This window comes from Dryas octopetala, chromosome 6, assembly GCF_963921425.1.
Source record: "Dryas octopetala chromosome 6, drDryOcto1.1, whole genome shotgun sequence".
NCBI classification, from domain to species: Eukaryota; Viridiplantae; Streptophyta; class Magnoliopsida; order Rosales; family Rosaceae; genus Dryas; species Dryas octopetala.
Genome location: NC_141371.1, coordinates 18,390,088 through 18,411,433, shown reverse-complemented (window position 1 = coordinate 18,411,433; position 21,346 = coordinate 18,390,088). Strand labels below are relative to the sequence as shown.

General features: G+C 35.4%; 1 protein-coding gene and 1 non-coding gene across 3 annotated transcripts; both read left to right on the top strand.

Moving 5' to 3' along the window:
• The first annotated feature begins 9,573 nt into the window (after positions 1–9,573).
• Positions 9,574–20,545, top strand: LOC147283007 (origin of replication complex subunit 1A-like). Of its 2 annotated transcripts, XM_086248653.1 has the most exons (19): positions 9,588–9,715; positions 9,906–10,082; positions 10,218–10,448; positions 10,645–11,759; positions 11,862–11,997; positions 14,261–14,410; positions 14,517–14,657; positions 14,742–14,893; positions 14,977–15,076; positions 15,206–15,328; positions 15,413–15,574; positions 15,737–15,794; positions 16,009–16,187; positions 16,309–16,423; positions 18,373–18,443; positions 19,064–19,159; positions 19,474–19,550; positions 19,803–19,886; positions 20,227–20,545. In XM_086248653.1, the coding sequence occupies exons 4-19, from the start codon at positions 10,714–10,716 to the stop codon at positions 20,288–20,290; spliced, it is 2,754 nt and encodes a 917-aa protein (XP_086104779.1). In that variant the 5' UTR covers positions 9,588–9,715; positions 9,906–10,082; positions 10,218–10,448; positions 10,645–10,713; the 3' UTR covers positions 20,291–20,545. The 2 variants fall into 2 exon arrangements, with proteins under 2 accessions (XP_086104778.1, XP_086104779.1); XM_086248652.1 differs by lacking the exon at positions 9,906–10,082 and having other exon boundaries at positions 9,574–9,715.
• On the top strand, positions 14,318–14,395 carry LOC147283008 (small nucleolar RNA snoR28). Its single transcript, XR_015123159.1, has one exon. It is a non-coding gene; the product is annotated as a small nucleolar RNA snoR28 (small nucleolar RNA).
• Positions 20,546–21,346: the final 801 nt, after the last annotated feature.

Here is a 21,346-nt window from a genome sequence, read left to right as displayed (position 1 = left end):
TGTTGAAGAAGTCAAGTCTGAAGTTAAAAGGAAAAAGGCCCTAAGGTATAATGCACTTCATGCATTTCGCGAAAAACAGTTTTGTGTCTGTTTGACTAGTCACTCACTGATCATAAGAACAATTTTCTTCACACATGTACTGCATTTGCAGTTTTATCACTTGAATAATTGTTGACAGTTCAGTAGTCCATTTCGTGACTTGGTTCTTAAAGCCCATTCAAATTAAAGCTTATTTCTCTTTTTCTCTTTCTTTAAACAAGCATGTGCACTGCACATGATCTAGTTGTTCACTCACACACTCACATCACTATTCCTCTTCTTCCTCTTTTTTGAATTTTGCAAAATGAGGATATTATTGAATTTACAGCTCTACATCCTTATCTTCAGCTGTACTAGGATTCCTTTCTAGGACAAAATGAATATGCCTTCATTTGTCTCTTGTGTACGGCCACTACTTAGCTTCCACGTGGCATGGGCAGACAATGGGTGTGTGCGTCGTGAGTATTTTGGCGTCCTTGGTCTTGGTCTTCCATGTGTGACGTGAATTTTAACTGGGCATGCTTGCTGCATGTGAGCTTGGGCTTTTAGGTGTGTGTGTTCATCTTTTCAAATAAGAAAATGCTTTTGATTTTCACAAATTAAATGATTTTCTTAACTTGTTTTTCACCCTCTAAAATATGAATGTGTTTGAGTGTGTTCTAAAGCTTTTCACAAATTCATAAACACTATCATTTAGATTTTAGATATAGGATTCTCCATTAGCCTTTTCATGTCTCTTGCTTGAAAAGGTTGATTTTTAAAGAATCCAAATCTGCATATCATGTTCATACATTGAAGAATCTGTTGTGCTTGGTATGAATCGATGTCATGGGCTAATGAGCTTGGAGTTTGAGCTGCCTTCTTCATGATTGACTGATTGACTGATTGCCTTGCTTTTGGAAGTTGTACAAAGGGGTAAGAAGCTGCCACTTAGTTTAGGACTTAGTAATTGAGCTTGTATGCTATATGCTCCATTTGTATTGAACCTCCTTGATAGTGGATTGTTTGGTTAGCTGAAAAAGACCCCCAGTTTTTTAACCGTTAGTGGTTTTTCTGGGTGAACAATTTTGTGCCTTGTTCGTTGTTTATTTCTATTGTGTTGCTTATTATTAATCTGAAAAACTTCTATCACAAGATCACACACTCCACTTTAACATGTTAACTTAACATTTTGAATGATAAATGAAAGTTTGAAAATCTGCTCACACACCACTTTAGTTGTTGATAGCACTAGGATGCCTACACTTATGGATCATTTGAGTGCATAGGTTGTCACTTAATCCTTGGGTGTGTTTGATTTGTGTTGGCTACAAAAGTTGTATTTTGATTTACAAGTGTTAATCTGCGACTTCATACTTAAGTCTGTTTGATTAGTCACTGAGTCATCACGTAAACAAAAATTTGGGTCCAATTACTGAATGTGGTTTTAATCAAGTCAATTAGGTAGATAAATCACTTAATACAAACTTTCACTATATTAGTAAAAATGCTGATATTTGTACACTAAAATTAAGCTTCTAGAGTTTAACTAAAATCCAATAGACATTACATCAAACCAAACTACCAACTTATATAATACATACTAGCTGATGCCTTCCAAGTACGATATATTATATAAGGAGGACATCAAATTGAACACTATGCATTCATTCAAACATATAAATAAAAAGATATTATTACATTTTCTACAAAGAGGTATAGCCTGAACAACATCAAGTGCAGCTTCCAACTTCAGGCCCACATACACTGGAAATTTCCCAAATGCATATCAAAGACAAGCATTGATGTTCCAGGAAGATATTACACATTCACAAATGTAAAAACATAGTAGACGCACACCATATAGTATTACATTTACCAAGGAACTTCTAAAGGTACATTTTTACAACGTAAATCTTAAACTTTAGTTGTAACCAAAAAGTTTGAAACACTTGACATCCAACATATCAATAAATGTATGTTTGTTTGTGAGAAAATATGGGTCAGATTATATGCAATGAGAATAAATAAAATAATGATATGCATTTTTTTATATTATAAAACAAGGTGCTACTAACAGCCAAAGCAACCACAAAGGCTCAAGAAGGATTAAGAAGAAAAAAACACCAAAGTGAGAGATGGAAGGTTCCAAGTGTTACAAAGTTTACCAAACTGCTCTAATTACTAATATGATCTTCATCTTTATCACAAAAACTGAAAAGACACCAAGCTATATATGTAGCACTTTCATTTATGTACCAAACTATTGTGTTGCTATCCCTATCACTAGTCATCATTACCAAACTATTTCATGGTTAACATATGTTGCCAGAACCACACTGGCCATCAAAATCTCATCCCAATTAAACTATAGCTAGCTAGACACGTATAACCCAAGACCAACCTTTCAGCATGAACAAAGTCATACTCTAGTCTCTAGCTTATTGCCCATATACATTCAAATATACATTCAAAGCTACAAGTCCATACACATTCAAAAATTAATCAAAACCCAAATGATGAAAACCAAGACAATTTTGTCCAAATCAACAAAAAATCAGACTAATCTCAAATAAATAAACCTATATACATGAAAACTTGCATAAAAAAAAATACAAACCTCAAGCAAATCAGGTTTATCTCAAGAGAAAATGCAGAATCCTAGTAACCTGCAACAAAAAAAAAAAATTCAAACAAACCCATAAATTCAAAACCCAGAACCAAATTAAGTAACAGATTGAGAGAGAGTGAGTGTAAGAGACAGAGACATAGATAGAGAGTGAGAGAGAGGGGAAAAACCCTCAGAAAAAGGAAAAACCTCAACTTTTTCGTAGCTCACAACCAAAGCCCCAAATCTGAGAGTAAGAAGATGGATCACATAGCAGCAATGGAAGAGGAAGAATAGCTGGTATCAGAGAGAATTAAACAAGATTGAGAGAGAGTGAGCGAGAGACAGAGACAGAGATAGAGACAGTGAGAGTGAGAGAGAGGAGTGAGACCTGAAGATGACATTTGGCGGAGATGACTTTTGCCGGCGATGAGTGGCTGGAGATGACCACCGTCGTTGGAAATCGAATCGACAAGAGCAAGAGAGGCGAGAGGTTCAGCTGAGGTATGCACGATTGGAATATTAATCCTTCACATTTTAATTGGATAAGTTATCCTACAGCATATAACTTAGGCTGGACTAGGTAGGATTAGGCCTTTTCCAATCCAAAGTCATACTTGCAGCCCAAACATGGTAAACATATAACTTATCCTATTCCAAGTCTATATCCTGCTCAACAAACGGGCCCCAAGTGTACTATTTGTCCATATGCAATTTGTATTCAGATCACTGTAAGTAGGAACTATGGACTAGCTGACATTGGTCTGTAATATAAGATTGTGTACGCAATAGGTGAAGTCGATCCAATCAACCTTTAATGGCTTTCAAGGCACCCTCACCCATATATCCCAACGCAACCTCTGCTCAATCTGATTAAATAGGGACTTCATCGTCACTCATTTCTCCTAGCACAACCTGAACTCCTCCACTTCATAACCCAGTTTATTGAACATGGCAAATAAGGGTGACAACTCATCACGCTACAATGACAACTCAACCTGTCACCCTGCGTAATCGATTGTCGATCATTTAATTTTGTTTTACATGGACGACTCCTCATACTCATCTCCTTCAGCAAACGTGTTACTGTTACCTTTGTTTTAAAGAAGAACGTAGATAGCATTTCTTTTTAATCTAATTGTATTGTACTGTTATATAAAACTGAATTGGACTGCATTATAATATTATTGCAAGAGGTCGGATTGGTGCCAAAAGGATAACATGTCTGATTACCTTTTAAAACACAAAAATTCAATAAAACAGCTATTATTTTACATTATTTAATAAGATCAACAATATATTTTCTAAACCATATCAGATTAGTTTTCAGTTACAAATAAAACCTTAAATTGAAGACCAAAATAAAAGAGAAATTTGAAAAACGAAAAGAAGCACATAAAAGTAAAATTCAATTTGCAACAAGATCCAAGAATATGTCGAAATTGGAGGAACTTTCACTACATCTGGATCGAGTCGAGTAGCTCCCCTTGAAACTAGTGTAGCTGCTGCTTTTACTATCAACTTCTCTTGCAGAAAATCACTAAGATCTGTTTGGTAGCTCAGAAAAGAAAATGAAAACTTGCAAGATCTTTCGCAGCTTTTCCATTTGGAATCCGATAGAATGGTTGTGGTAGGTAGTGACAAAATTGTTGGAATAATATGCCCTAATGCAAATTGTTTTAATAAATGTATTGTGTATATTTCTAACATCGTGGGCAAACTTATCTTTTATGTTTCATCCTTCATATACATATATACTATATCCTAATATATGTTTGTATGCATAAAAGAGGTTCATGATTTCAAGTTAATGGGAATAATGTACGTCCTAAAGAAGTTATTAAGACGGTGAGACTTATATCCCTTAATACTTGAAGTCTAAATTTTTCCTGGTTGCATGATTGATAACTAGACAATATCAATCCGGTAAGACCATCTTGATCTATCTATGCTTAACGTTTAGGATAATCGGTCTCAGATTATCAGTGTAGAGACACTAGGAGAAGATCATGGGTGCCAGTAAATGGTTCAGTAAACATGATCGACATAACAAATACCTGTCATGGAGTATTACTCACCCGTCAACATGAATTCGTTAAGTCTTGCTAACACAACTGGTCTCTAGACTTGAGACGCCACAATTGTCATGTGTACTCGGTCGCTATGCTCTAACTGTACTATTAAACTAGGCTCCTAGAGTTTAGTCAAAGGTACATATTGGGTATAGTCACTGATGTATGGGGACATGTGTGTGTTCAACACATGATCTATCACTCCTGGTAATATGAGAAATATTCTAAGAGGCAACAGATATCTAGATTCAAGAATCTCTGGCCAGAGTACTAGATTATGGAAACAAGCTTCTTTGATCGAATATATGGAATATATACATAAGTATTGTACCTCAAGGATCGTGCTAAGATTGCCGGAATTTCATATCCGACCATGATTCAAGAACATAGGATTATAGAAAGACTATATTGTGTTGCAATAAAGATGAAATAGGTTCTTCTCTGATGCAGTATGCGTATTCGAAATATCTATCTTTTAATTTTAGAAGATTTATTTTATTTTAATAATTTGTAATACGAAGTCTCTATTAGTTTTAGGGACTTTTCTTAGGTTTGGTAAGATAAGATTTTAATTAATATTTTAGATTTCATTTTAATTAGGATTCTTGTCGCCTAAGTATGTTTGGTGCCCAAGTAATCTAAGCCCTATAAATATGGGTTTTTGTTCTCTTCTGAAGATGGTGGTCGATAATTAATAAAATTTGAGAAAAGATGATTTCACTATTTTTCCCTATTGTTTTGATAGTTTAGAGAATTATCAGTCTAATAGAAGCCCTTGTTTCTGGCCATTCTCGATGTAGAGAATCAACATATCTAAGGTAGGTTATGTTCCGAAGAACCGTATCTCTCTCGCCTGCCGCCGCGCGCTGCACCATTCTTTCTTCCAGTTAATCCAGGTAGTCATAACCGTTGCTAGGTGTCAATCATGGCTTGTGGAAACCTAAGGATAAAATGGTAATTTTACCCGGATTAAGTTGCTTTAAGAGTGTGTCCTAAATCCATTGCTGGATTTAATTGGAATCTAAGAGGTCACACGCCAATAGGTGTGAGATGATATTAGAAATGAGTTTGAACAAAATTAATTAATGGGTTAATTAATTGGGCCTAAGACTAATAGACAAGAATTAAAAGTGATGGGTTTATGGGCTTATTGATTAATTAAAGAGTTAATTAATTAGTTGTTTAACTAACCAATTGTTAATTACATAGTCAAATGAACCAACAAACTGGGTCCATAAGACTAGGTGGCCGGCTCCCTTTAGTGGAAAATTAGTTTTTCACTTAAGTTTATAAATAAGGGCCCAAGTCAAGTAATCAGTACAAGAAAAGCCTCAGTAGAAATCACTTTACATTCTTTCTATTTCTCAAAGGTCATACTTGTGAGAAAAGAGCTAACACTCCCATTATCCAGCAAGTTCATCCCTCCATCTCCTTCATAGCGTGGACTTATTAGTGGTTATACACTTGTGTGACTAAAATGACCAACTGGTGGAGAGCTTGTGGATGCACACGTTGGTAGGCTTCCAATCAAGAGGACAAGGTATGAATCCTATTTTGTATATCATAGTATTGTTGTATCATATCTCAATCCGAAGCATGATCATATAAAATTTAAATTCCACTGCATTTATATGATTAATTTCTAATCAACAAAGGAGGGCAGCTGTGCTGGTTGTGGGTTTTTGAAACTTGAAAAGTGATTTGGATACTTGCGAGAAAAGATCTAGCATTCCCATTATCCAGCAAGTTCATCCCTCCATCTCCTTCCTAGCGTGGACTTATTAGTGGTCTTACACTTGTGTGACTAGAATGACCAACTGGTGGAGAACTTGTGGATTCACATCTTGGTAGGCTTCCAATTAAGAGGACAAGGTATGAATCATATTTCGATATCATAGTATTGTTGTATCATATCTCAATTCGAAGCATGATCATATAAAATTTAAATTCCGCTACGTTTATATGACTAATTTCTAATCAACAAAGGAGGGCATCTGTGCTGGTTGTGGGTTTTTGAAACTTGAAAAGTGATTTGGATGTAATTTAGATCTGCTGCTTGGTAGAGTTTTGTTGTGGAATCTGTTGGTTGGTTTTGTTTTCCCTTATTCCTTGGTTGCTGCATGCGTTTCTTTGTAATTTGGAGGTTCAATTGTTTTGCTGTCATTTGAAGAAAGAAAAATTTGCACATTTACCATCCATGCTATAGGGTCTATGCATTTACCATCCAAATAATTTTTTTTTACTATTTGACATCTAGACTTTGTGCTGTGTAGTAATGTAGGACATGAGTCACATTCTGTCCATTCTTTTGTTAATTTATAAGGGTATTTTTATAAAATCATATAGGGTTTAATTTTAAAAACCTTTTTTCTCTTAAAAATATTTATTTAAAACTTAAAATAAATTAAGAAAAGCTAAAATTTTTAAAATTAAAAATAAATAATTAAAACCTAAACCTTCACCTTGCACATCCCACCACTTGGCCCCTCTCCCTTCTCCCTGACCCTCGGTGACCCTAAACTCCTCCCCTCTCATCGATGCTCAGTGATACCGGTGAATCCGCATCATATATTTCCCCTGTCCTCTTTCTTTTTTTCTTTTTCTCCTTCCTCTCTTTCTTTCTTCCTCTCTCTCTCTTTTTTATTTCTCTTTGTGCGACATCGTTTGAGCCGTATTTGACCCTTCTTACACTACCTCTGAGCATTTAAAACAAGGGCTATATAGTCGATGTTTTGCGGCAAGCTCACGTACTCACCAGCGATCATGTTGTTGACAATGATAGTACGTGGTGACATCGAGTGGCAGTAGGTTTGGTTAAGTGTTTGATCCAGATCTGCATTAAGATAGAGAGAGGAAGAGAGAAAGAAAGACTGAAAGAGAGAAAAGAAGATAGAAGAAAAATAGAGAAAAGAGGAGGTGATGGTGGTGATCAGAGAGGATGATTGGATGGTGGTGAGGTGCAATTGGGTGAGGGGAGGGGTATTGGGTGGTTTGTTTTTTATTTATTTTTTATTTTTTAAAATCTTTTAGTTAGTTAAGTAATAAATAAATATTTTTATTAAATAAAATTAGTGAGGAAAAATGGAAGTTTTTAAATTTTACATAAGGATAAAATAGATAGTTTAGAGAAAAAATTGTCTAATTTAATAGAAAATGTGATATAGGTGTCACATTACTACATGGTGCAAAGTCTAGATGACAAATAGTAAAATTTTTTTTGTTTGGGTGGTGTTTCTTTCTGTCGTGGGCCTTTCGGCCCCCTAATTTAAAAAAAAATAGAAAAAGAAACTTCATTCGTTTCTTTTCATTTTCCCACCCTTACTTTGGATCAACGGACAAAACCCTAAAGGACTGGAACTCTCTCTCTCTCTCTCTCTCTCTCTCTCTCTCTCTCTAACTCTTTCTTGGCTCTTCTTCCATTCTCTATTCAGTGACGAAATCTGCCTCCATTGTCTTCAATTTTCATCACAACTGAAAGTTGAGAAGCTTAATCCCTAAATCAATTGAGGCCACTCAAATAGCTAGATTAAGATGCTAACTAAGATTGCGGTATGTACTATGATTGATTTTACTTTACCCACAAATTTGTGTTTATTTATTTTGGTGATACTGTGATTTTGCTTGCTTTGGGGCCTAACCCTTTCGTTCTTTTCCTACTGCTGTGATCTATGGCAAATTTTTTTTTTCCTTAATACAATTTCGTTTTTTAATTTTGGGATAATGGTTAGGGGTGGGCATTTAAACCGCGAACCGGGCACACCGAACCAAACTGGGGGTAAAAAAACCGTAAAAATCGTGTTGACCAAAACTGGTCAAAGATTGGACCAAACTAGACCGGACCGGTCCAATACGGTTCCGATTCCGGTGTTGCTCTTCTTGAAGCCGGGCCGGACCGGACCGGACCGTGTAGGACCAAAAACATATATATTTATACATATTTATACAATTTTATATTTGTATACACTTTTTTACACACATTTATACACATTTTAGATAATAAAATTAATATTAACCTAGCTATATTTTAGACCTTAAAATATATTTTATATATCCCTATATGGCCTATATAGTATATTATATATATATTGTACTATATAGTATATAGTTTATAATACTATAGTATATCCTAACTTATAATTTTTTTATATATATTATTGTTTACTATAAGACTATACCCTATACCCTAAATGCCCTATGGCCCATATACTCTAAACCCCAATTGAAACCCCAATTGAAACCTTCAAACCCTAATTAGATTAGTCAATTACAAATTACCAATTGAAAACTCAATTGAAACACTAATTATATATTTGATAGTACTATATAGTATATAGTTTATAATACTATAGTATATCCTAACTTATAATTTTTTTATGTATATATTTACTACAAGACTATAGCCTAAAAACCTATACTCTAAACCCCAATTGAAACCCTCAAACCCCAATTAGATTAGTCAATTACAAATTACCAATTTAAACCCTAATTGAAACACTAATTATATATTTGATAGTATCATATAGTATATAGTTTATAATACTATAGTATATCCTAACTTATAATTTTTGTATGTATATGTTTACTATAAGACTATACCCTATACCCTAAATACCCTATACTCTAAACTCCAATTGAAACACCAAAATTCAATGAAATCCCAATTGAAAATTTGAAACCCTCAATAAGTCAAACCCTAATTACTACTTGGCCAAAAAAAAAAAAACCCTAATTACTAATTAGATTAGTCAATTACAAATTTGCAAATTACCAATTTACCCATTTACCCATTTGGCCATTTAGGCAATTATGCCAATTACCCTACCCAAATACCCAATTACGGATTACCCCAACCCCAAATCCCCAATTGATTTCTCACTCTTATATCAGTCTCTCACACAGTCGAGTCTGGACTCTCTGCTGTGTCTCTCACTCTCAGCTCTCACGCTCATCTCAGCCTCTCAGGTAACCATCGGCGTCGTCGCAGCGTCTCCGGTACATCTCGTCGACATCGTCTCAGGTAACCATTTTTCTCACTCTCATTTCTCATCTCGCGTCTCTCATCTGTCAAACTATCATCTCTGTGCAATTTGGGGTTTGATTTCGGGTTAGGTCCAGTCTCTCACTCTCTCATCTCAGGCTATCATCTCTGTGCAATTTGGGGTTTGATTTTAGGTCCAGTCTGTCACTCTCTCACTCTCTCATCTCAGTCTATCATCCAGAAACAGTGCACTGGACCAGACCGGAACTGTTACCAGTCTGGTTTGGTCCAGTTCTGCTGCATCAATTCCGGTGCTCAGCACCGCACCGCACCGGATAGGCTTCTCCAGTGCAGTGCCGGTGTGGGGGGAGAACTGGGCCGGACCGCACCGTTTTTATTATTAATGGTTGTTCTGCTCGTTTGTTTTTTTTTTTTTTTTTTTGTTAAATTTGGGGAAATGTTGGATCCCCTTTTTTTTTTTTTGGTTTTTTCAACTGTTTCATGTCTCTAAGCCTGGCCTTTTCACGTTTTCCAATTTCAGCGTTACTCAGATTAGCTTCATCTGCTTCCTCCAAGTCATCGCCGTTCTCTGCGGCCGGCACGTCGTCATCGGAGCCCGGAAAGTTGTCGGCGGCTGCCTCGTCGGAGTCGTAGTCGTGGGCGGAGGAAGCTCCTCCTCGTAGTTGATCGGCTCTTCCTCCGACGAATTCGAGCCGTTGGATAGGGCTTCATCCGACGACACCTGTGGCTTCGAGGCTCTCGCGCTTTTGGGGTAATGGCGATTCTGCTTGTTTATTATTTTGTTGGTTATGTTGTGCATTATGCTGAACACTTCGTTATAAATGAATGTAACTTATCTTCATCACATATCAAATGGTTAATTTGCTGCAACATTTATACAATAGATGGTTATTACAGTTAAAACCCATGGTTTTGGCCAAAAAAAAGTCTGACTTATTTCAGTGCAGGTCTTTTTAACTCAGCGCAATATCTCTTGTAAAGACTGTTAGAAAGGGCGCCATTTTTTTTGTACAATCATGGCGGAAACTCCGGAGAGAGAACTGCAATCAACTAAAAGATCCAAGCAATTCTTCTCAAAAAAAAAAAGATCCAAGCAACAATCCCGTTTCAACCCCAAACCCTTGCCTTCTCTTGTTCCTCCAACTCCACAAACACTGACCCCTCGCCGAACCATACGCCAAGCCTTGCTACAGTTTGATTCCGCCACTCCTCAGAAACTTTTTGAAGATCTGGCAAAGAAGAGGTTGAATGATGCGACACCTCAAGGCTTAATCAGTGACGTCAAAGAATTGCAAACTGATTCGGCCAAAGAATTGCAATCAGTGACGTCAGTGACCCCTCGTCGATCAGCACGCCAAGCCTCACTACGGTTTGATTCCACCACTTCTCGGAAACTCTTCGAAGATTCGGCTAATGTCAAAGAATTGCAAACTGATTCTACCAAAACACGCAGGAAGGAAAAGATCAGGGAAATTCCAAAAACCCCAAAATCAGCTGACAATGGTGAGAAGTTGAAGCATAACGAGGAGGAGAAATTGACTGAGGTTGAATTTGCATTCTCTCCTGTGTCACCGGAGCAATCAGAGACGAAGAAGAGGAAGAGGGGCCATGAGAAGATGGTTGTTACACGAGCTAGAGCTTCGAAAAATGTGAATTTGGACAAGAAGAACAAGAGTGGAGCATTATCGAAGAGAAAGGTTTTCTACAAGAAGGTTGTGTATGATGGGGGTGCGTTTGAGGTTGGGGATGATGTATATGTGAAGAGGAGAGAGGATGCAAGCTCTGATGATGAAGTCGTTGAAGTGGAGGAATGCAGGGTATGCTTTAAGTCTGGGAAGGCTGTGATGATTGAGTGTGATGATTGTTTAGGTGGGTTTCATTTGAAATGCTTGAAACCTCCATTGAAAGAGGTTCCTGAAGGAGATTGGATTTGCAGTTTTTGTGAGGCTCGCAAATTGGGTAAAGAGGTCCAGCTTCCGATACCTCCAAAAGGGAAGAAACTGATTAGAACATTGAGGGAGAAGCTTCTCTCAAGTGATTTATGGGCTGCCCACATTGAAAGGTGGATGTCTATCTTGATTTAATTGGGAAATGATGCATGCGTCTGTTGTTTTGGTTATAATGTATTTGGATTTTGATAATTTTTGTTTTTGGAGGTATGCAGTATATGGAAAGAAGTAGATGGTAGCTATTGGTGTCGAGTACGTTGGTATACAATCCCGGAAGAGACTGCAGTTGGAAGACAAGCACATAATTTGAGGAGAGAGATTTATCGCACAAATGATTTCGCTGACATTGAGGTGATAAATGATATATAACCTTAATTGTTCATTTACTGATCGAAGAATTGATTATAACTATGATTGTTTCATGTCACAGAAAGGTTCTTTATGTTTGAATAAATATGTGAATGATGGGACACAGTGATTGTCCTGCAAGAAAGAATACTTTTGTCTGACCCACATGATAATGGTGACATCCTACTTGTTTTATTCTTTTGTTTTTTTGTTTTTGTTTTTTTGTTTTTTTGTTTTTTTGTTTTTCTGTTAGTAATGAATTATTAGAATTAACAAATTTTATATATCCACTAAGCAAAAAGAAAATAAATATTCATGGGATATGTTTAGCATAAGGGTAAAAAACAAAGCAAAAATAAATTAACAAAAATATGTATAATTGTTCATGCGATATAGCCAACCCTGACGAATTAGGATTAATTCTTAGTTCAACGGAGTTGAGTTTGCATGAGGAAAGGGTATACATGCCATTTCTCTTTAAAGCATAATTTTCTGCCTCATACTCCATAGCATCTTCCTAACTAACCAATTTTTCTAAGTTTAGTAAATTTTTTGTCCTCTATGACCATGGCATGGAAAAGCCTGCATTTCAAATTGCCCCAGGTTGTGCAATTCTGACCATTTTCATTGGCAGGCGAGTCCATCAGTTCTATTAGTGACAATTGGAGGTTTCACTAGCTCTCATGTACCTTAAATTAGTTGGAATTAGTGTAAAATTGTGAACACTTACATTTTTCTTTTGAAGAAGTTGGCATTGGTCTTCCCTGACTAAGGATTTAACATGTTGATTCAGTTTATAGGATCATGCTGATGAAGTTGCAAAAAATTTATAGGAGAGAATATGAGGAGCATATTGATTTAGAACCAGTAGAGAGCTATAGAGAAAATAAGGAGAAGAGAACTCGAAAGGGAGGATGCGGAAGTAGAAAATCAGGGCAAGACAATCATATAAATAGTTTTGAATTAAGATAAACACTAAGAAAATGCCTAGATGAATACCAGGATAAACATAAATGAAAATACATCAAGATCATAAAAATGGATAGACATGAAAGTGATGAACATCAAAATGGATAAAGTCCAATCTCTTTCACATATAGCAAGCAATGATGTCTCTACTTTAACACGTAACTTATAAATTCTAATACGGTACATGATGAGGAGCTTAGAGGAAGGATCAATTGTATGGTGTGGACATGATTTGGTTTGTGAGAAGTTAGATTTCCTTGGAATAGAAAGGCTGGTATATCAGTATTTTTCATTCCTATAGTTAGGTAGCTTCAAAAGGTATTGAAAGCTGGAAGAGCATGCCAAAGTTGGAAGGGAAAGGCTAGTGTGCAGTGATTTGCATTCTTGTATTGAGAGCTTACAATGACATTGGAAAGTTGGATGATTGTGCTGTTGCTGCATTTTTATAGAAGTCCCAAAATCTAATGAATGATTGCAATTTAACAACTTGATATGAGAAATGAATTTCTTTGACTGTTAACTATTTGCTAAACTGGCTTCTGTGTTAGGGTCTTCTCACTTGGATGCTTTTTGTGCCTACTAATATTGAGCTAATTGCAAGGCCTACCAGCCTCTAGGGAAATGCTTATTATCATATTGCAGATATATATACATACACATATATATATATACATATGATTACTCCTTTTACACCAAAACTTTACTCTCTGTACTTTGGTTTTGACTGACACATCACGAATTTACCTTTTTCTGGACTTGATTCCAGCAGAGTAAGTGAAATTTTTAACAGTAAGTTATGTGGTTTCTGCCAATCATTTCAAGCATTCACCACGTGAGCACTCTATAAACTATTGAGCCTTGATGGCAATAGACTAGGGTATTCAACCTATCAAACTACATTTCAAAATTCATGAGCAGTGCCTAGAAAATGAAAAGAAAAAAGAAAAAAGAAAGAAAAACCAGCAGTCTTGATGGACACTTTAAATGTAATACAGTTTGGAAGGAATTCTTTTTTTTTTTTTTCTTTTTCCCCACCCTTTGTTTCTTGTTTGTTTCAAGTGACCCTGTTATGCTCTATGTTCTTTAGGTTTGGTTTGGATGAGCTTCAGGACTTTTTCAAAATTTTAGCTATGGGCTAATAGGGTCTTGCTTTGTACGTATCTAACTATAATTAAATACTTTTGAAATCTTGTTTTGTTGCTTAATATTCACTCAATTATGAATCAGATATTATGTTGAAAAGAGGTTGAACTTTTCATCCTTAAGATCATAACTGTGCTGATTTATATTTTTACAGATGGAATCTGTTCTTCGACATTGTTTTGTCATGAACCCTAAGGAATATGCCAAAGCGAATGAAGGGGATGATATTTTTTTATGTGAATATGAATATGATATTCATTGGCACAGTTTCAAGCGCCTTGCGGATATTGATGATGGCGAAGAGGTAAGCAATATTACATGAAAATCAAAAGCAGCATTTGGAAATTATGCAAAATTCCAAATGGAGTAAAAATTCAGCCAAAATTTATGGGGTTTTAACCATTTGGTAGGATGATGATGAAGCTGAAAGTGATGAAGACTGGAAACATTGCAGAGACTCAGACTTTGATGCAGAAGAAGACATGGACTACGAAGAGGAGAGTGTCAAAAATATACAAGCTAAACCATCTCGAGCTCATGAGTTGGCTGCAGTATGGACACTACTTTCTATCTCATATTTGTGGCTTTAGCTTGTTTTCTGTCCAAAATTAAAGTAGTCAATTATGTATGTACAGAATTCACAGAAGGGGCGGTTTTTTGGACTTCAAAAGATAGGAATGAAGAAAATCCCAGAGCATGTAAGATGCCACAAACAGACTGCTCTTGAGAGAGCAAAGGCAACACTTCTGTTGTCATCATTGCCAAAGTCTTTACCTTGCAGGGATAAGTATGTGAGAATCAGTGCACTAAAATTTTTCTTTGATGTGCGTTATTTTAACATTTTAATCAAGTAGACCTGCTTTTATGTAGAGAAATGTTGGAGATAACTGCATTTATCAAAGGTGCCATCTCTGATGATAATTGTCTGGGACGTTGTCTGTACATTCATGGTGTTCCTGGAACTGGCAAGGTAAAATCTGTTGATTTTTCTTTTTATTAACAGGAGCTATGGTAATTCAGAGGGCCTATATATTTCATTTTTGTGCTTTTCATGCATGAACTGAAATTTACTTATACCAGTATCTTTGTATAACTGCAGACAATGAGTGTATTGACAGTAATGAGGAATCTAAGGTCTGAAGTTGATGCAGGAAGTATAAGACCCTACTGTTTTGTGGAGATAAATGGTCTTAAGTTGGCATCACCAGAGAATATCTACCGGGTAAAATTATATTTAATTTAATGCTCTATGCTTACCATGATGGCATGCCTTTTTTGCCCTGTAATACACCTTGTGTTTGCACAGGTTATATATGAAGCATTAAGTGGGTACAGAGTTGGTTGGAAAAAGGCTCTTCACTTGCTAAATGAGCGATTTTCTGATGGAAAGAAAATTGGCAAAGAGGATGACAAGCCTTGTATTCTTCTTATTGATGAACTTGATCTTCTTGTGACTAGAAACCAGTCGGTAACCATTTTTCTCCTATCAGTTGGTACCTTGTACATTTTGTGATGTGAATATTTGTTAACAACTATTCCAGTCATGTATTTTTATAATTATTCCAAGTTTTACTATGAATATTTGTTAAGTATACATAGTTACATACTTGTAGTGCCCTCTTCGTTTCAGGTTCTATACAACATTCTTGACTGGCCTACTAAATCACACTCAAAATTAGTTGTAATAGGTATACTCTTATCTTTAGTAGGTCTCCTTTCCTTATTGAATGATGATTGCATTCCTTCAGTAGACAATGATGTTTCTTTTATGAGATTAAGGGATACTCGAATACATAAAAAAGGGAAAAGGAAAAAATTAAAATGGTTCTAGTAGAAACAATGATGAGGGCGATGAGATTGTTGATGGCTTCAACATTAACTCCTTTGATAATATATATTCAGGCATAGCAAATACCATGGATCTTCCAGAGAAGTTGCTTCCGTGTATTTCAAGTCGTATGGGAATCCAAAGGCTTCGCTTTGGCCCCTATAATTACCAGCAGCTTCAAGAAATCATCTCGAGTCGCCTTAAAGGAATTAATGCATTTGAAAAACAAGCTGTAGAATTTGCTTCAAGAAAGGTTAGTTGTATCTTATCTCTTTCATCATGAATTTCAATTTTTGTTTCCTATTTATTGGTTGGCCATAGTGGATGCTCACACTGGACGCTCAGTCTTTTATATTATTTGAACATGTATTCAGGTAGCAGCTATTTCAGGAGATGCCCGTCGTGCATTGGAGATATGCAGGTGTGCAGCAGAAATCATGGATTATCAATTAAAGAAACTAACCTCAGCTCCCAATAATGCTTCTGAAGGTATACAAACTTCAACCATTGATTTACCAGACTGACTTCTTCACAAAATGCTGTAAAGAAAAGAATGAGGCCACAACCCCTTTAATTTTAGGAAACTTGATTTGGATGACCGTTTAAATTTGTATCACCATGTTTGGCAAGTAATAAGTGCTGGAATTATATAGTAGACAGAAATATCTGTTAATCATATTAAGAATGCTCATGCAACAGTGGGTGTCTGTTCAGTGATCATCTTTGGAAGCAAGTTCTTGGTAAGTGTGGGGTCCCATGGTTGAATATTTTTTGGCCTTCTTTTATTTATTGGGCTGCTTCTGCTTGGAAAGGACAATGTCTCTTTGTTATTGTGGAGAAACCTTGTTATGCTGCTTATTTTTGGTGGTTTTTTAGAAGTGAAAGGAAGCGTTCTGCTGTTGTCCTCAACTCTATTATTTCTACACTGATGCAGTTTAAGCATTCTTTTCCCCAAGCCTTCTCCTACCAGTCTTGCAATTGGCCAAAAAATGGAATGTGCACCTTGCTGTTCAATCATATTTGGCACCTTCGAACTCGATCTCTTAGATATTTCTTATGATTGATTGCCTTCATTTTGTCCTAAGGAAGTAAGGATGGACTAAATCTTGGTTTCCCGTTTCGCCTGACCGCATAAGAAAAAAAAAAAACATGAGATAATGTATGATTATTTAAACTTCTATGATCATCACTTCATAGTGAGGTAGTAAAGACTACTTATTGCAAGTATTATCTTTCTATTTGAAGATTGCCTCTTCCATTGATTACTAGAAACTGGGAACTGGAAGATATGTAAACTATTTATGCACAAGAGTTAGAAATCTGAATTAGTTGTATTGGAGGTCTTGAATTGTGTCATTTTTAGATAAAAAGTCATGTGATATTTGATGTTCGGTGGTGCATTGAAGTTTGAATTATTTGGTTCTAGAAATATACCAGCCCTTTTTGAAGGAAATTCTGGCCATGCCTCTCCCCTCCACCATCCCCATATTGGAACTTCCTCAGAATATTGACACTTCGTTTTGATGTCCAATCCCATTGTTATTACATCACGGTCTAAAGATTGATTTGTTTTGATGTGTTATTTTACAGTAAGTTCGTTGTAGTTTAGTTTACAGGAGTTGTATTTTCAGTTGTTTTCATTTCAATTTTGTCATATTGAAATTTACATTTTTGGATTACTTGACAAATGCAGAATGAATTCTCCCAAAGTAAGCTTTAAACTAAAATTTGTATACCCACTTTCTGTAAATTTGTTTAATTTTATGCTCCTATTTAACTTTGCCTTTCATTGGAAAAAAGATCAGCTGTCAAATAATTAGAGCTAGTTTCATGGAAGATCTACTTTGAATACCAAATGTAGCATCTTTTGTTTTTTTGTTTGTTTTGTGGTTCTCCTTCGTTTTTTATTTTCCTTTTTAATGAAGCAGCGTTTTATCTGAAAATCTCCACCATTTTTTGTTTTATCACCAGATAGAACTAAATACAAGTCAAGTGCTTATTATTCCTCGTCTACAAATATTTAAATTTTGATACCTAATACCCCATAGATATTTCAAGCTACACAGGAACAGTAATCTATTATACCTAATACCTATCTTCTCTGATCCGTTTGACACTTGTAATTTTTTTCCATCAATATACCCCGCAATTTGTACTTGAATTCCTTCTACCTGCCTGTTCAGTTAAATCAATAGCTTTCTCATTGCTTTACAAAATGAAAACTCTTCTTTAAACCAAAGAATTAGAATGATTAACTTTTCTTCTTTCTTGTAACCCAAAGTTTTGAATTAATACTAAGTTGCTGCATTGGTATGATAAAATACCAACATCTCATGTAGCTTCAAAATTATGTGCTTCTTTTGTTTCGAATTGTTGTTTCTTGTTCCTGAAGCCTCAGTTCTTGTAACTTACTGGATTTATATGTATCCACTTTGTAGGAGAAACACTTGTTGGTATGGCAGAGGTTGAAGCAGCCATACAAGAAATGTTCCAGGCACCTCATATTCAAGTGAGTCAAATTATATCTTATTATGATAATAAATACTTATTTGTCTGTTGTTGAGAATTGAAACTTCAGTTATTATTATGTTAAGTTACTTCTTAGAAGAGGGAACCAATGCTCTTGAATGACTTATATAACACAGTGACTATTACATAATATGCTATCCTAACATGAGATACTGAGGTCTAGATGGCCACACATTTTTAATGGTGCCTAAAAAAGATGAAAATGGTAGCTGTTAAGAATTGATCCTCCTGCACTGCGAAAATTGTGGCAGTAGGGCATTTTCTAAATCTTTATATAGCTGCCACTCTTGTAAGAAACCTAGCTTGTGAAAAAATGCTTAGAGGACCAAAATTATCATAAATCATTAAAAACTAAATTACTGGTGCTGGTTTTAAGTCTCTCTCTCTCTCTCTCTCTCTCATTTTTTATTTTTATTTTTTGTGAATTTGTGAATTTAACTCAATACTACTTTATTAAGTTTTTAGCTCCAGTCATTTCCAGTTCTGTTTGGGTGAAATGAAGTTTTGATTATTTATGTTGCATCTGGAAGATGGAAAAGAATTGTAACCTTTTTGACAGATATATTAATGTTGAATCTTCCCTTTCTTTTTCCTTTTCAGGTGATGAAAACTTGTTCAAAACTGAGCAAAATCTATTTGACTGCTATGGTGCATGAACTCTATAAAACAGGAATGGGTGAAACTACTTTCGAAAAGGTGAACCTCTCAAGCTTCCCTGAATGATATGTGTATTTACTTTTTTATCCGGTGCATTCAGAATTCTTTGTATTTAAATTTTAGTATTTAACACAGAAGGTGATAATTTTTAGGCAGAAAACTTTGACAATTGACATAATGACCAATAAAATATGATTCTCTCTCACAATAGTGCATCTCAAGTAGAAACCAGAGTATTTTGATTTTGGTTTACCAGTCTCCTTGATGCCTGCACTGTTTACTTCTAGTACTGGAGGTTTAAGAATCAGTTGTGTGTAATAGTGTTTTCATTGAAGTTATATTTTGGATTGCAGTTGGCAATGACAATCTCCTGTCTCTGTACAAGCAACGGAGAAGCATTTCCTGGACATGACGCCCTATTAAAAATTGGGTACATATGTTATAATAATATTTAACTTCTATATACATATGGAGAAATATAATTTGTTGATCTTTTCTGTTCATTATTTTTGTCTTGTTAAATGGGGGTGTTGTGGCCCTGAAAGCCTGCACTGTGTTTGGCTTTTGAGTTTTGACCCTTCTCTTCTTTCTTAACTCTTCCCCTACTTTAGTTGTGATTTCCTACTGTAAAACCAACAGTGTTCTAAATCAATATAGTTTCTTGGTTTTACTGTTTTGGCAGTTGTAAGCTGGGTGAATGCAGAATAATCTTATGTGAATCAGGAGCAAAGCATAGGTTGCAGAAGTTACAGCTCAATTTTCCAAGGTTTGTTCCCTTTCAAGTGTCAAGTCCTTGCAGCATCTGTTTAGACTTGGTTGTCCGCCATTTGCATATCTTACTAGTTATATCATACCAGTTGTCGATTTATAGGTCAAAGAGAGCATTTTGCATATAATAAACTTATTGTGGTATACCACAATAGGTTCATCCCTCTCTCCCAAAACTGCAGCTGCTGATTTCTAATAGAATTCTCCTTAACCAAAAAACAGAAAGCTACTGTGAACTTTTGGTTTGATCATTCACACACTTCCATGTTGCTGCATTACTATCAGAAAAGTTTGGACCATTTGTGATTTCATATGATTTTGTATGGGCTACGTTTCAGTGATGATGTAGCATTTGCACTGAAGGACAGCAAGGAGCTACCTTGGTTAGCCAAGTATCTATGATTCTAGACTCGGTAATTTCCAATTTATTTGGTGGAACAGTTTTGACCCTGATTCTCATCATTTGTTGTAATTGTACATTCTCTTCATAAATGTATGTCATATCCAGTCTGGACATCACCATCATCCCCTTTCTAATCAAATGTTAAAATTATTTATTGTATTATGTATTTGAAGCTTTGAGAAGTTCTGACAGAAATAGGGATATCATATTTATTTCTTAAGAAATATATTACTCAAGGTATGGATGGAGCAAAATTTGAGGCAAATTCTTCTATACATATTCTCGATGATTGATTAGGGTTATATTAACCATAGATGAACTAAAGGGCAAATAAAAGGGTAAACTACATTTTTGGTCAGTGTGTTCTTAACCCAAAATCGCATTTGGTCCTTGTATTCAATGTCGTTTGCAATCTTAGGACATTCTATACCAAAGGAAATTTTTTCTCAAATTGAAACCAATGACTTGTTTAAACTCTCGAGTTTTATTCAAGAATGATCGAAAATTATGTATGCAGTTTAGAATTTGATTTTCAAACAAGAATTTAAAGAAATCCCAAATAATTCAAACCTTAAAATTTTGAGAGTTTCAATTTCTCTAGGAAATGAACATGAACATGAAAATGGAAATTGAAATTAGTTTTAGAAAATTCATAAATGGTCTTTCAACTCCTAAAAATTTTTTTGTCAAAAACAAATGGATATTATATGAAAAGATTTTAGCTAAAGGACTTGAACTATAATATATAGTTGGAGTCCTTTAGCTAAAATTTTCCCATAATATATCCCCAAATTGAAAATATTGGTGTTTGACGAAATTTCAAAATTGGCTAAAATTCTAAACGATATAAAAGAGAAGGACCAAATTCATAATATATCCAAATATTTAGATTGAGGTGTGAATCCTGGTTCTTTGGCACCAATTCAATTTTGGTCACATCGGTTGCTGAATGAATGTTTGTGTCACGCCCCAATTCGGAATATATTCAAATATCTTAGATTGAGGTGCGAATCACATCCTGATTGAAGTGAATAAAATTTCTCCAACCACGACGT